This window comes from Crocodylus siamensis, chromosome 4, assembly GCF_052110815.1.
Source record: "Crocodylus siamensis isolate JL-2025a chromosome 4, ASM5211081v1, whole genome shotgun sequence".
Classification (NCBI taxonomy): domain Eukaryota; kingdom Metazoa; phylum Chordata; order Crocodylia; family Crocodylidae; genus Crocodylus; species Crocodylus siamensis.
This window is the reverse complement of record NC_143398.1, coordinates 155,676,900-155,693,130: the sequence shown is the minus strand read 5'-3', so window position 1 is coordinate 155,693,130 and position 16,231 is coordinate 155,676,900. Positions and strand designations below refer to the sequence as shown.

The 16,231-nt window shown below is 44.4% G+C and overlaps 2 protein-coding genes across 12 annotated transcripts in view; one reads left to right on the top strand and one right to left on the bottom strand.

The window, feature by feature from the left end:
- The window catches only part of CAVIN1 (caveolae associated protein 1), a 39,968-nt gene extending 38,015 nt beyond the window's left edge, over positions 1-1,953 (bottom strand). The window contains exon 1 of the mRNA XM_090044353.1: positions 1,172-1,953. Coding sequence (XP_089900479.1) covers positions 1,172-1,591 — 420 coding nt within the window. The 5' untranslated portion in view covers positions 1,592-1,953. The remainder of the gene's footprint in view (positions 1-1,171) is intronic.
- Positions 1,954-7,946: 5,993 nt separating this feature from the next.
- ATP6V0A1 (ATPase H+ transporting V0 subunit a1) overlaps positions 7,947-16,231 on the top strand; it is a 57,184-nt gene continuing 48,899 nt past the window's right edge. For 3 of the 11 annotated variants that reach the window (XM_090044350.1, XM_090044345.1, XM_090044342.1), the window contains exons 1-5: positions 7,952-8,112; positions 11,404-11,563; positions 11,856-11,934; positions 12,232-12,329; positions 13,299-13,427. In XM_090044350.1, coding sequence (XP_089900476.1) covers positions 11,447-11,563; positions 11,856-11,934; positions 12,232-12,329; positions 13,299-13,427 — 423 coding nt within the window. In that variant the 5' untranslated portion in view covers positions 7,952-8,112; positions 11,404-11,446. Of the gene's footprint in view, positions 8,113-11,013; positions 11,216-11,403; positions 11,564-11,855; positions 11,935-12,231; positions 12,330-13,298; positions 13,428-16,231 lie in introns of those variants that run through there. The other 8 variants (XM_090044348.1, XM_090044352.1, XM_090044351.1 and 5 more) reach the window with 7 other exon arrangements.

The window sequence follows — 16,231 nt, the reverse complement described above, 5'->3', positions numbered from 1 at the left end:
AGCTTCCGATATATGTATTTTAAGTCTGATTAGGTTGCTTGCATGATCCTAATATACTTGAGTATTTCAGCCTTTCAGGCATGATATAACTATAAATGCTTAGGCTCTGAATCAGAGAGCTATATCAGTCCGCTACTTGCCAGATTCCTCAGCCTAGCAGGACCAGATCCCCTTTCAAACTACGGTTGTAATAAGTACTTCTGCTTTTTTGTTCCTTTTCTTCCCCCTTTTCCCTGTGACCTGCACTGGATGTTCCTCTGTTTGTCCCTGACATAGTCTGTTATTAACCCCTGGTGATTCTGACTGCCTGTAACTCATTATACTTTCTCCAGATGTGTGACTGGAGGGCAGCTCTGGTAAATGAAGTTAAACCCAAACAGATACTGGAAAAAGGGGTGGAAGCCTTGGCCTGCTTTTCCCCCCAGTTATTTGCTTATATAATATTTAAAAGATTAAAGGCAAATCCAGGTCCTAGTCCAGAAAATGAGCCTCAGGCAGAGCAAAGGCGCCTGTTATTGAAACTGAGTCACGGAAAAGCTCAGGACCGAACAGGTCTCAGGTTAAAGAAACTGTAACACGTACTGGATTGTATTTACTTGTACAAGCAGTATGGCAAAGGCAGATCCACGGCTCTGGAAAGAGGGGTGCTAATGAACTCAAAAGACTATGCTACATTTTCTTTAATGTTTCTGCTCTATCGCCCATAAGAATGAGGTTAAACATGACACCAATGTTATTGTCTCATGTTAGCATTGTCAGGTGTGTATCATAAACCTGAGACAGTATTATGCTCCTTCTAATTCTTAGAACTCCAACCCCAGTAGGCATGCTCCACCTAAACTGGCTGATTTACAAGATCCCCATAAAGTCCCCAGTGCACTTTTTTCTACCTTTAGTCAAAAAGCAAGTTCCAGATTCTGCTGTTCGCTTGCTGCGGGTTGCAAAGGCCAGCCTGCACTCATTTTAAGCACAATAAATTATGTTAAATCTTCCATCTCATGAGCATACCAATAATATTAAACCTAGAATTAACTATGTGACACTGTAATAGAACTCTAGAGGAACCAGGAGTGGGGAAACACCACCATTCTACCTCATTACTATGTTACTATTAGCAGTGGAAACAAACACTGACAAACATAGCCTAAGGAGCTGCAGGAAATCTCCTTACCTGGTAGATCATGACTTTGAAGTTCCTGCGCTTCAGCAGCTCTGCTTCATTGACCTCCAGCTTCTTGATCTGCCCAGCTTGCTTCTCCAGGTTCTGCCGGACGGTTTTCACATTGACGCTCACCTTTCGCACTTTTTCAAGCATCTTGTTCACAGTGTTGCTGGTGGTGGTGTGTGCTTTTGTGAGCTTGGTCAATTCGCCTTGGATGCTGGACACTGCACTATCCATCTCTTGCTGTCTCTGTTCCAGCTGAGCCTGGGTCATCTGGATCCGATCCACTGTCCCGATGATCTTGTCCAAAAGGGTCAGCACCGTCACCCCATTGATCTGGTCTGATTTGATCGGTTCCTCTGCTGCTTGCTCCTCAGAGGTTTCAGAGGCAGTTGTTTGTTCAATAATTTGCAAAGTGGTGTCCTCCATGATTTGCTTGGGGAGTCCTAACTAGCAGAGCCTGGAGAAACTATCGCTGCAGAGGGGAGAGAGAGAGACCCAAATCTCACTAAGCTCTCTGTGCTGGGAGACAAGCCAGAAATGAAGAGCACAGTGTGTGGATATGCGTGTGCTTAAATTCAAATGGCACAGCTCTGCAAAGCTGTCCAGTAAAACTGGCCTGCAAAATTTTCCAGGCTTGTAGGCCATTGGCTGACTCCACCTCAGCTATATAAAAGGAGCCTGCTGCCAAATGCCTCATGACCCCCCCCTTTCTGAAATGATTAAAATAGTTGGAGGGGAGGCAATGGCTTGCATGCGAGCACAGGCACTGCTCACTGAGGAATGTGAAGCTCTGAACAGCCTCTTCTTTACCATAAGTTTAAAGGCATTCTGAACAAAGCTGCAAAGAATATGAGAGGAAAAAACAAAACCCTTTGTGTAAACTGCTAGGGAAGCTGGTGGAAAGAAATAATCTCCTGGGCACAGCTTTTTATGACGAAGGGAGGCTGGTTTTGAAACAACCGTGCACAGACATGCAGGAACTCAGCCTGGAAAACTCAGAAACTTTTGCCTCCAGTTAGCATTTTTTTCCAGGTCTGTATGAGGCCAATTGTCAACATTTTAAAGAGAGGCTTATATTCTGAATCACAAGTTCGTGGCATGTACCTTTTGGATTGTTCACGCTACAGATCTGCATGGACCCCTATAGAAGAATATTTGTGAAGGCAGACATATATGGATGGATTTACATAGGCAAGATAACCTGTTACATGTGTGTTTGTGCTTATATCTGTCTGCAAATCTGACATAAATGGGATAAATATAAACCCAGCAGCATAAAGTGAAATGGCTAACGCTCCCATCTGAGAGCCTCCCCTGCTCACCAATTAAGTTCAGTTTTTTTTAACTGTATTTATTAATGAATCCAAAATGATCAAATAACAGATTTGACATTTAAAGATGCATTCACTCCCCTAAAATATGCGAACACAGATATTTCTCTTCTGTCAAGAGTGCTCCAATAACCCAAGTCAAAGTCCATAGGAATCTTCCGTTCTTTTCTTTTCTTCCTTTCAGTATCTGAAAGTGTCCTCAGGTTTTTTCCAATGTTAACTGTGTTTCTTCACCTTTATATAATAATTCACCATTTATTTTTTCGTAGAATTCCGCATTACACAGCTCTCACTATCTTCTATTCATCTCTAATTTTAAATTTTAAGGTCAATACAAATTTGTTCTTAATTGTTAGCTGATAGAACTTGCACTTTCCTGCAATAGTCAAAAACGTTTCTCTAACTTTGGTTTGGAAGGAGACAAAGTGCAATTATTAGCATTCTGTGTGCAGAAGGCACTTCAACTTATGCCATCGGAAAAGATGCTGTATGCAATACCCAATGGCATTACATTGCTTAATGCTGATTATTGGCAATAGTGGATTATTTCAACACTGGTATCATGCTTGTTTTGTAGAACACAAAGAAGGAAACCATCCCTGCTCTTTAAGTTCTCATGCTAAACATTAATAGACCAACTCACAGGTTTTTGTACATCCTTAAAAGACTGCCAGTCTAGGAGATCAGTACCAGCTTACTGCTCTAGTAAGATAATTTTGGTAGGACCTTTATGAGGGGTCATTGAGGAACACCTGTCCCAGCCCAACAAGCCCAAGATCCTGAATGGATTGATGTGGAAGGGGCAGACTGAAGGTCTGCATGGAATGAGTCGGATGAGACCAGTTCACCGATACCTCTCCTTGCTTGGCCAAAGGTAAGTGATCCCCTATAGACACAAAAACTGTGATTAAGTTTCTAATGGCTCCTTTTATACTCAGCTGAAGGATTCGCTACTGGCAGACAATCAAGCTTGCTCTCATTAAGGTTCTAAACAATAGGGGATGCACACTCAGTATGTCATGTCTCTGTGGGGGAGGATTCTGCACTGAGTCTGGGGATCACCCTAGTATCTGACTGCTGCTTGGCAAACAAAGCTGAATCCATGTGGTATTCCATTTGGTTATGCTTGAGACCTACCTTAAGATGGCCTTGGTTGAATTGTTGGATTCATGACATACAAGCTAGGGAATCCATTGTGCACAAACATTTCCATAGCAACTTTGTTCAATCCTGATCACAGTCAGCACATTCACTACCCCAGCACTCTGCCACATGACAGGGAGACTTGAGAAAGCTCTTGTATCCACACTATAATATCAATTTAGACTTGGTTGCCTCATACATCAGCAAATTGTAGTCCACAATCCCACTGCTGACACGTCATGTTGCCTGTCAAAAAGAATCTCCTTTATAAATTGTTTCTCAAAGGACAGGCCTTTTTATGTCTGAAAATAAAAGAAAGATTTCCCCTGTTTGCAGCTGACAAGTCAGTTCCACATAGAACATGAATTCCTGACAGAGTGTACTGAGGCTTTGCTTTTCATGTCTTTTTTTCAGAGCTGCCCTCTACATGGGGGTGTGCAGCTAACATGCAGCACAGGAAGTTAATTGTTTTCTTATTTTCTAGTTCTGCTATAAATTCCGTAAGTTCCTTAGACTTTGCCCCTGTGCCTCAGCTTTCCCATTTGTAATCTGGGAGTAACAGTCATAACTTCACAGGGGTGCATATTTGTAAGGCTGGCTTGAAGAAAACAAACGAAATGGAACTGTATTTTTGGTCTAGCTATTTGCTAGAACAGGCTAAGTGGAATATTCTCTATGCTTGTTCTGCACATAGTGTGATGAGAAACTTTTCATGTTAAGATTCATTTAGACATGACCGTGTTTTTTCTCAGTAGTGACATCCCTAGATGACCTCATAGGTGGCAACCTGAGTTCCTCCCTACTGAACATGAATGCTCTTTATCCTTTTAGCTCATATTCCACAAACTCAGTCTCAGTCTCAGTGATTTGTTACTGCTGTTAACATGTAATAGATAGAATTTGTTCTTTGAAGTTTCCATATCTCTATGAATGTTTTTGAGTCTCAATATCCCACCTACCAGATTCATTGTATAGTATTGCTGACAGATTGTTTTATATGGATGTGGGACATTTAATAGAAACAAAAGAAAATGGATCTCATTTCCAGAAATTCTCTACCAGTCATGTATGGAACAACAAAGGCAGACATCTACTCCCACATGACTCTATAGCAGTTCCTGTAAATAAAGAGAATCTGCATAGAAAGATTTTTATTACTTTCATGAGCAGCAGGTGCTGGCTGTTTCGTGGCCTATTTAAAATGACATGTGCATCACAGCTTAGCTTTTCATGTACAGGTGCCCATGTAACAAGGAAAAAAGTCTGTAATTGCAATCAATATCCTTTTCTTTTTCCTCTTGGTGACAGTTTAAGTCAAGGGATCATGTCTTGAATGTGCTGCAGAAAATGAACTGCATGCTCCTCTGTAGAGAAGCCTTCAGATAGGGTGGGTGATACATTGGGAAGGAGTGCAAAGGGAGCATTTTCTGCAGCTGCCCATGCTGTTTCCCTTCTATGGACATTACAGTTCTCTGCTGGGCTGCCTGCAGAATGGCCTACTTCAACAGCCCCAAACTCATTCTATAAGAAAATGTGGTAGCGTTCATCTGATGTTGTAGCCATCATGATCCAGGAAATATGAAAAATGATAGGATATTTGGGGGTGATATCTTTTATTGGATCAACCACATGGTTGTGGCAGACTCAGGCAAGCCTTTGAATGGAGTGCTTTAGAAGAATATGTTGCATTAGAAAGCTTGTCTACATCTAGCTGAACCGTGAATTTAGTCCAATAAAAGATACCACCCCCAAAAAGTCTTGCCTCTGATCTAGTATTTCTCATAGATCTCTTCATCTTTGCAGGTCAGTCTGAAGGATAAAGCCAGCTACTTAAATAACAATGAACAGCATAGCTTTGCAGCTCTAATATTCCTGCCCTTTCTATAATATGAGGTTGCTGTCTCACTAATAAGCACTGTGTTTGTTAGGATAGGCTGCTGGCATGCTGAGATCAATGCCTATACTGCATCGCTGTTTCCTTGTGCTTCCCATCTGCCTGTGTGTAAGTGTTGTCTCTTACCTTATACTTAGATTATAAGGTTTTGACACAAGGACTGGGTTTTTGTGTGTGTTTGTATGGCACCTGAAATAATGGGGTCCTAGCCTACTCCTCTGGCTCTAAGGAACTATGGTAATCCAAGTAAATATATGCATAATCTGTATCCACTACTGAGGCAAGCGCACCACATATGAATCTATAGGGATATGTACAGTTCCTCTGTGAGATTTCAGTAAAGAAACAGTCTTAGAAAAAAAGGATTTGTGATTAGATTATACTTATTTTCCATTGTGCAAAAGTGCTTCTGAAAGCTTTGTAATGGGAATAAAAGTCAAATGTTTATTTAAAGACAGTGTCACTAGGTAGAATAACCATTGAACAGTTAAGTGTATTTTAGGTAAACCCATTTTATTTACAAGGCTTGGCTTCCTTCCCAGCAAAAACATGTTTCCATTTAACAATCTAACAGCAGAGGAAATTATGCACCCTTACTTGCAGGGAGGTTTCTTGTGCTTCATCAGATTTCCAGTTTCTGCAAAGCTGTGGTTTGGGATTAATCTGGGTGTTGGTGGATGGAACTGCCTAGCCACTGAAACATGCTCCTTACAATGCTTGGATTCAAACCAAGGGGCCTTGTTCACACTACTGCTGTTCAATGGACTTCCACAGTAGAATGTCTGTTTGATATCTGTGTAAGTGTGAAAGAATAAGGCCCAAAGGGTGTGGAACTGCTGTACTAGGCTGTGCTGTGCTGCACGTCATAGGGACTAGGGCACTCCACTTAACGTATCAGTGCAACAAATAGTCTTTAACATTTTTAAGTAACAAGACAAATATGCTCAAAGGCTATACAAGTTCTTTACTAAGGTTTTTTTGTCACTGTGGGTTGGATCTTTCCTTCGTCCCATGGTTTATATCCTGCGTGGAACCTAATGCCAAAGAAAACTAACTTCCTATCCCTCTTCTCAGCCCACCTGGCTACGTGGGAAACACGTCACTTAAGTACTGTCTTTGTGAAAAGGTTCCATTTACTGCATATAACTAGAAAACCTATTTTTTCCTGCCAGAACATTGGATCATCATTAACACATGCATCCAGCCACACGCCTTATTCTCCCCTGCATATCCCTGAAGCGATTTCTGTGGAGAACTGCCAAGTGCCACCCATTGCGGACTTGTCACAACAATGTGATGTGCTGGTGCAAAGCGGTAACAGAACAAAATGGAGCAGTGTCTGACTGCAATATTCTGAGGTAACGCGATGCTGACAAAGGTGAGGCTTCAAGGCGAGCTGGTGACATCTTATCATCCAGGGTAACACCTTGTTGCTACTTAATGGGAAAGTACAAAGGACACTGCAAATCTGAGAGCTGTGCTGGTCAGATCTTACGATGACAGGCTGAGAGCCACGGGACTCTTTAGCCTGGAAAAGCGCAGGCTCAGGGGTGATCTGATGGCCACCTGTAAGTTTATCAGAGGTGAACACCAGGATCTGGGGGAACGTCTGTTCACCAGAGCGCCCCAAGGGATGACGAGGTCGAACGGTCACAAACTCCTGCAAGACCATTTCAGGCTGGACATAAGGAAGAATTTCTTTACTGTCCGAGCCCCCAAGGTCTGGAACAGTCTGCCATCGGAGGTGGTTCAAGCACCTACATTGAACACCTTCAAGAGTAAATTGGATGCTTATCTTGCTGCGATCCTATGACCCCAGCTGACTTCCTGCCCTTTGGGCAGGGGGCTGGACTCGATGATCTCCCGAGGTCCCTTCCAGCCCTGATGTCTATGAAATCTGTGAAGTCAGCCAGAAGGCAGAGTAGAGATGTGCCTTTATCAACCAAAATATATAGAGAGCGTGCAAACTGTTGTGAACAAGCGCATAGTTGCACTGCAGCGCTGCCCCAATGCAACGTAATGCAATGATATACTGCTGCGATACACCAACGGTGTGACACTGCATGCTACTTGGATGCGACATATGGCTGCAAATGGATGATGCTAGGCTGCAGCGGTGGTCTACTCCCACGCCACCTGCCTGCGCATCCGAGGCACTGAGCCTGCCCTTGGGGCTTCTCATGACATCACTGCATCCCCTCAACACATCGTGTCAAAAGTGGTGACATCGGCTGGTTGTCCGGGGATATCATCACCAAATGTCGCGGTGACATCAGCGGCTTGGTTCCGGGGCCCGCCGCCCTGCCCTCCGCGAGGAGTGACCTGGGGGCAGGGGGGGTTGCACTCCAAGCGGGGCAACGAGGCCTACACTGAGGTCGGGGGTCACACACCGCCCTCACTTCCGGTCACGTGACCGGCCCCAGTGCCGGCTGCGAGCAAGACGGCTGCAGGCAGTCGCTAGGAGACACCTCCGCTCGCGCGCGGCGGAGGTACGTTTGCCTGCGCGGTGACGTCAGCGACGGGATCAGCCGTGGATCAGCTGATTCTGCGGCGGCTGCTGCTGGGAGTGGTGGCTGCAGGTGAGGGGAGAGCGCGGTATGGGGACCGTGGCGGGGGCGGGAGAGGCCGAGGCCGGGTGGGGGGCGGTAGTGGCCTCTCAGGAATGGGAGCAACCCGGGGGCCCTGCCGGTCCGTGCGCATGAGCAGTGTGTGTGTGTGGGGGGGGTGTTCTGTGGTGGTGGGCACCTGCTGGGGATCTCTAGCGCATGCACACACGGGGGCGAGCGCCGGACCCCAGGCCGGGCCTTCTAGCTGCTGGGAGGAGGTGGGTGGGGGCAGGGGCAGGTGCGACTCCTCGGAATCCACCTAGGCCTCTTCAGGACTGAAATACCCAGTGCCTGGATTGGGTGGCTGCCCCAGTCCCCTTGCTCTGGTTTCTCATTCATTTAGTTCTTTTTTTTTTCCTTTTTACAGCCGAGACCCTTGACAGGGTGCTGTGGCTTCCTGTGGTACCTTGGGAGTCATTAAGGGGGGGCCGTGGGGTGCCAGCTGGGCCTGTGTGAATCCCGGGTTGTGCCCAGAGATGTACAGGCACCCACAGATTCCAACAGGACATGAGCAGCAGGGCTGCTCCAGTGCTGGGATTGCAGCGTGTTGGACAGAGCAGGCTCGATTAATGCAGTCTACTGCAGGACTGCAGTAGGAATTGCTGTGCTTCAGCAGACTCCAGCGTCTCGTCTGTCAGCGTCCCCTTGCTGAAAAATGGCCAGGGTGGGGCTTTAACTACAGCTCATTCAATGAGCACCCTCATCGCCATTTTTCAGTGTGGCAGTGCTGATTATAGTATCATAGTGCTTAGGGTCAGAAGGGACCTAAACAGATCATCAGGTCTGACCCCCTGCCCTGGGTCATATCACCCCAGCCAAATATCTGTCCAGCCTCCTCTTGAAGACCCCCAGGGTAGGAGAGAGTACCACCTCACTTGAGAGCCCATTCCAGAGCCTGGCAGCCCTAACTGTAAAGTAATATCTCCTGATGTCCAGCCTGAACCTTCTCTCTAACAATTTGTGGCTATTATTTGTAGTAACCCCTGGTGGTGCCTGGGGGAACAGAGCCTCCCCCAATTCTCACTGGTCCCCCCTGGTGAGTCTGTAAACGGCCACCAGATCCCCTCTCAGCGTCCCCATGCTGAAAAATGGCCGGGAAGGCTGAACAGGTTCAGGCCCTTTAGCCTCTCCTCGTAGGGCCTGCCCTGCTGCCCCCTGATCATGTGAGTGGCCCTCCTCTGGACCCTCTCAATGCTAGCCACATCCCCCTTGAAGTGTGGTACCCAGAACTGGATGCAGTACTCCAACTGTGGCCTGACTAGTGTCGCATAGAGGGGAAGGATCACCTCCCTGGATCTGCTCACAATGCATCTGTAGATGCACGACAAGGTACAGTTAGCCTTACTGACCATTTCCTCCTGATACGGGAGATGCTTCCGGAGCTCTAGTTAGAGTGGATGTAATTAAAATCCCCCCACACTCCTGGAGCATGTGCATAAATGTCCTGTAGCATTAAACCCTCCATGGGCTTCCCAAGCTTTGGATGACACATGAAACGCTCCAGTAGTTTTCTGTAGTCGAAAAAGAAAGCAAAGAGCTGGCATTGGGATCATGTAGTTGGGGCTGGTCCTAGTTTGAGCAGGGAGGGGACTAGATTAGCATTTCTCAACCTGTGGGTCATGACCCAAAACTGGGTTGCAGGAATATATAAAAGGGTTGCAAACAAACTTCAAAATAGATTCTCCTTTAAAGGAGAACAATGGGGAAATAGTGGCTTTTCCCTTGCAGGCTGGCAGAGCTGTAGCCTGAGAGGGTCTGCTTGGGGGGGCCCCCCACCCCACACACTGTGGGGTTGGGGTGGGAGGCAGCAGGTCAGGAGGGAGGAGCACTGGGTGGGAATGATCATTGTTTTTTATAAATGAGTCCTGGTACAAAAAAGGTTGAGAACCACTGGACTAGATGACCTCCTGAGGTCCCTTCCAGCAGTGACTTCCAGTGATTTTCCAAGGGTGACTTGGGTTGTGAACCACTTGGTTAGATGTTTATGGTTGTGTTTGTGTACATTGTAGTGGGGTTCATCCAGTTCTTTCTTTGTCTCTGTCATTTAAAAGGAGCTTTTTGGTTAAACCCAGACAGCAAACAAAATGAACCAAATCTCCTTGTCAGCTTCAACATTGGGGATGTTAACTTTTTATATACTTCGAAGTGGAGGATTGGGTTTTAATAGACATATAATTAAAAATCTCTGCTTGTGGGGTACCTGGCTGCATATGCAGTGCTTGGAGGGCTGAAGCACAGCATGTGCTGTACCAGCAACTAACTGTGCTTCAGTCTGAAGGCAGGAATCAGTGTGGTCAGAACAGAAGTGAAAACATCACTTATCTATATTTAGGCCCAAATAAAAATGGGAATATTAGATCAAAACAGTTTAGCACCACTAATAACCTTGGACCTTCTTTTGGGACACATCGGTTTGGCACCTTACACTGCTTACTAAGATAATTTAATGAGCCTCAAGGTATGGCTTTAAGGTGGAGCAGGAGTGGAAGCTAGTATACAAATTGGTAGCCAAATGGAGGGCAAATGAATATGCTTTCTGCTCCTAACAAAGATGCACTGTAAAGCAGCACTTGGTGTGCTAGACTTCCTGAAGAGTTCTAGTGTTGTGTGAGAGTAGTGCTCTTGTGTTGTGCGAGAGCTTTTCCTTGCTAATTCAGAGATGCTGTCAGCTGATATTTGGATGCTTCTAGGATGACACTCCAGCAGGCAGCTTTCTAAGCCTGTTAGATGACATGCAAGTTGGCTTGCATCTGAGAGCTGCTCTTCAAGAGTAAAGCTTGGAGCGGAAGGAGGCAGCCCTTGGGAAACTACAACAAATTCTTTGTCCTGTTTTAGCTGTATGCGATGCCTTGCAGACCTCATGATGTGGCAGGTTCTCTCCCTCCTCTTCGCACTGTGGAACTATGGATAACATCTATTGTGACTTATGCAGGAGCGTTTCCTAATTAGGCTACGTAAGAGGCTTTCCTTGGATTGCAGAGAAATCAGTTAACTTCTAAAACCATGTATAAAAAGATTCCACATTCCCACTTCCAAATCGGGGCTCACCTTGGCTTTTGCTAGCTCCTTTTTCTGAGTGAGTGCCAACTATTTTGTTTAAATGTGGTGTAACAATATAGAGCTGGAACTTCTCACCATTATAATGTGCATTTATTTATCCTGCTGAAAGAATTTCTTCTTTTTGCAGATGTATTTGTATAAAGGAATCTAGCCTTTCAGACCCTACTTTGGTTTCTCAGCTTTGAATTCTTTTCTTTTTTTAAGGTTATAATTCCACTCCTGACTTGACTGATACTTTCCTTCCGTCATGGGGGAACTCTTCCGGAGTGAGGAGATGACCCTGGCCCAGCTTTTCCTCCAGTCGGAAGCTGCCTATTGTTGTGTCAGCGAGTTAGGAGAACTTGGGAAAGTTCAGTTTCGTGATGTAAGTAGCTTTTTTCTTCTGTTTCTAAAATGTATCAAATTAAAATCGTGGCTACTGTGGGTTTTATTTTTTGCTTAATTATGACAATTTACTCTTTGCTAATTTGGTGTCCGTTTGTGCTGAAGGAACATCTGCTGATTCCCTTTAGATATTTAATTGTCAGTAAAATAATTCATGTCACACAAAATGTCTTTGCCTTTGTCTCCAGAAAAATGCATGCAATATTCTTGACAATTAGTGGTAATGAACCTTCTCATTACACATTCCTAAGGAAATACATTTCTGTTTGCAGCTGAACCCAGATGTGAACGTGTTCCAGCGTAAATTTGTTAATGAAGTTAGAAGATGTGAAGAGATGGACCGAAAACTCAGTATGTCCTCATTTTATTTTGATATATTTCAGAATTCATACTAGTACCTAACCTTTCCTTGCAGAGACCCATCGTAACATGCCAAAAAAACTATAGCTCTGTTAAAGCAGCTAAGCAATGTGTATTCTGATTGAGTTAGTACTAAAAACAGAAGGGTGGCTTGAGTGGGGGGTTATGTTATTGCTTGTCAGGGAAGGGAAGGAGAAACTTAGGATGGCAGGAGCCGTGATATTGCAGTTTCTTGTCCTTATTTCTGTTAGTGAGTCTGATAGTGAAACACATTTTATCTCTCTCTAGGGTTTGTTGAGAAGGAAATTAAAAAAGCAAATATCCCGATCCTGGACACTGGTGAGAACCCAGAGGTGCCTTTTCCACGTGACATGATTGATTTGGAGGTAATGAGTTTAAAGCTATGTTGTAGTATATGAGACTGTCTACTCATACCAGTTAGAGTATTTGGAGTTTAGTGCAAAGTATGCAGGGCAGGGGTGGCAATTTCACCCTGGCCAGATCTGAGCCACAGTGGTTCCTCTTAGATCAGATCTGTGTGGTCATGTTTGGGGGCCAGCATGGGTTGGGCTGTACAGCAACACAGAGCCACATTTGGGCAGTGCAGAGCTAGGGGCATGTAACCGGTGCAGAGCTCTGGCTTGGCATCTACACAAAAATATGTCTGGGCAGTGGCATGGAGCTGGAGCCAAGGGAGTGCAGCAGTGTGGATGTGGATGTGACTGGACGGCAGCCCCTCAGTTCTGTGCTGCTCCCCAAATGTGACTCTGTGCATCTACATGCCCTTGGCTCCATGCTGCCCAAAAGTGGCTCTGTGCTGCCACACAACAGTAAAACTCTGATTTTAGTGTAGCTGCATTAATTTATATCAGCTTAGAGTTGGGCCCACAAACATTATTTTGGTTCATGTGCTGTGTTGTATGCACACACATTGCTCTTTAAAAATGAAGGACCAAGTTTAGAACTCATGTGAACTGGTGCAACTGCTGACCTCATGAGAACTGTGCAAAATGACAGTTTGCAGTCATTTTGAAATCAATATGTAAAGAGACTCTACCAACCCAGAAAGAACACAGGTAATCTTTGTATAGAGCAAAGTTGGTGTTGTGTTTTTTTTGTTTTGTTTTTTTTGAAGCTCTCTCCTTGGGAAGGATGTGGAAAGGTCTAGCACAGGTCTGCAGTAGATATGCCACTTGCATCAAGCTGAAGTCTGCATTCCATAACTATATGCAACTGAATCTTAAAAAAAAAAAAAATCTTACCCAGAATACAGTCATTAGTTGGGATTAGTGGTGTTTGTTTTTTAGATTCATACTAAACTTTTATCTTTTATGTTTTCTCTTCCTCTACCATAGGCAAACTTTGAGAAAATTGAAAATGAGCTTAAAGAGATCAACACAAACCAGGAAGCTTTGAAGAGAAACTTCTTGGAGCTGACAGAGTTAAAATTTATACTGCGCAAAACACAGCAGTTTTTTGATGAGGTCAGAATATCGGGATTTATAATGCTTGGACAACTGGTCCTTCCGTTACAAATTTACCACTTTTATTTATTCTCTAGAGGCATTTTATTTATTTATTTATTTTCAGTTGCTATTTTGGAAAGCAATATCACGTTTATACTCTTGGTTTAAGAAGCTTTCTCAAATTATTTACCATTTTTATTTCATGCACACATAGTGAATCATGGTTTACATTTCCTGATTTTATTTTTATATATATATATTTTTTTTACAGTCGTTCACAGTAGAACACAAAACCAATCTCCACAATTAACTCTAAACAAAGTGTTGTTTCTAGGGGTGCACAGATAAAGATTATTATAATTTTTTTTTTTTTTTACAATACCTGTGGCTGATACCAATCTGACAGCTGATATGCAGCTTAGAGAGCAGCTTCCAGCTGGTAAGTCTGGAGTGGGGTTGAGGCCTCTATGGTGAGGGAGGGAATGGGGCAGGGGCAGGCTCTGCCCAGCTGGGGGACGGTGTGGGGCAGACCCACAGGCAGTTTGTCCAGGGGGCACAGAAAGGAGGGGAGAGGGGAGGTGGTTCCCTACACTGCATGCACCCCAGGGTAGGCATAGGGGGCATGTGCCCCTCTGAAGTTATGCATGGGATGGGGTGCCTGCTGCAGGCTTAAGGCCAGGTACTGCGCCAGCCTCTTGGTGGGGGACCGGGCCAGAGCTGCCCTTCAGGCAAGCAGCGCTGGGAAGGGGTGCTATGGGTGGGGCTACAGTGAATTTTTGGGTGGCTGTAGCCTCCCCATGTGCCTGTCCCTGTGCTCTCCACAGAAAGAAGCTGGTGCAGCTCCTGGCCTTGAGCCCGCAGTGGGCAGCCCACACTTGCCCCACACAGATCTGGGGGGCACATGCCCCCCATGCCTGCCTTGGGGGTGTGTGCAGCAGGAATCGCTGCCCTCCCTGCCCTTATGGCTCCACCCTGTGTCTTGCCCTGCCTTGGTTGGGCAGTACCTACTCCTACCCCACTCCCTGCTTCAGAGTGGGGGCCTCAATCTGTCCCCCCCCATGCGCCTTACCCTCCACATACTGCTTCCCCCCCCCCCAGACTTACTGGCTGGATGCTGCACTCCAAGCTTCCGGGCTGCATTCTTGGCCACGTACATGCTGTGGCTGTGTACATGTATGCAGCATTTATTGGTGACTCTATTGACAATTGGCTTTTTTGGCCAATGGAGCCAATAATGTCAACTTTTCTTTTATCAGTGCCGATCTGATATTGACTGATATACTGGTACACCTCTAGTTATTTTCTATTTTTTTAAGAAACCTACACAGGCCAGAAAACCAAAAAAAAACCTCTGGTAGCATAGGCCCTTCTACAGTTCCAATGTGGTGGTGTTCTTTGTGTAAGTGTGTAATTATACCTCACAAAACTGCAGTGAGGGATGAATGTTAAGCTTTGGTGCAAGATCAGTTAGAAACTTAAATTTGTCATTGTGGGTTTAATTCAAAACCCATGCTAATGGAAAGATTCCTGTTGACTTGAGCTTTTGCTCAAACATTAAAATGCTCAGTCACAAAGTCTGGAGTAGAGCTGCTACTTTAAATCCCTAACAGTTGGACCTTTTTGTTTGCTAAACATTTGCCAAAATGTTTAGCACATACAAAACCAGTGCAAAAACTTTCTCCAGACAAGTTAAATACTACCTTATGTCACTAGTTACAGTAACAAAATAAAAGACTGGCAAATAAATTCCACGTGAAATAGACTTGAATCTTCCCTGTTTAAAACACAAGAACCTTAATCTTCAGCTTTCTTTAAGTCGGGAGCCTTTTTTTCCCCCTGTTTTCATTGCAGCATATGATCTGTTCCAACAACAGCCTAGAGTTTTAGCCCCCATAATTGTGAGGATAGAGAGTTTCTCCTGTTTAATTATCAAACTGCCATCCTTTGGCACTAGATGGCTTATCCATGAACAAGAAAATTACTGTTTAACTTTGAAGTTGTTTCTGTTCTGTGCATACACAGTCTTCATGGTTGATAATATGGGTGTTTCTGAATGATCAGTGAAGGGGTTTGGTACTGTATGATTAACTTGTCTTCAAGTGTTGAATGTCAGCTTGCAAATTACTGATTCTACTGGTCAGGGGCTGTGTGCCCAGATGGTGATAACCTGAATTCACTGTTTGACTGCACTAGGAGTTGTTGCCTGTCTGCCTGCCCTCATCGAACATGGAATTAAATGCAATTACTGTTTAAGACAAGTAAGCAGAACAGGAGGTGCTTAGCAATGATGTTGCACAAAATTTTAGTAATTAACACCTAGGTGACAGTCATCTTCAAGTTTAGCATTAATATAATTATTATTTATTTATTCTGTTCATTAGAAGCATGTTGCAAAGTAGTTCCTTGAGCTTTACTGCAGCTTGAGGACAACTTTTTTACATGGGTAACAATCTCTCTGATTAACCAGTCATAAGTATCGGCAGTTGCACAGCAGAACTTAACTTACAGCAAAGTAATATCACCTTAAGAGCTATAATAATTTACCACAATGGATATCAATTATAGTAAATTCCATGGGAGTTACCACATTTAGGACTGTAAACTTCAGTATATACAGCAGTTAACATATATATAGCAATTCAGTGTATTCAGCAATTAACATATAACCTGACTAGGTCTTGTGATTTGAGATCTGCCTTTAGGGGGGTTTTAGAGCCCTAACATTGCATGCATTAGCTTATATCATGAATGATGTTTTTGTTTCTTCACTAATGCCATTTGCACAGTGCCTTTAACACTTGAAGACCTTTGTAACTAAAAGA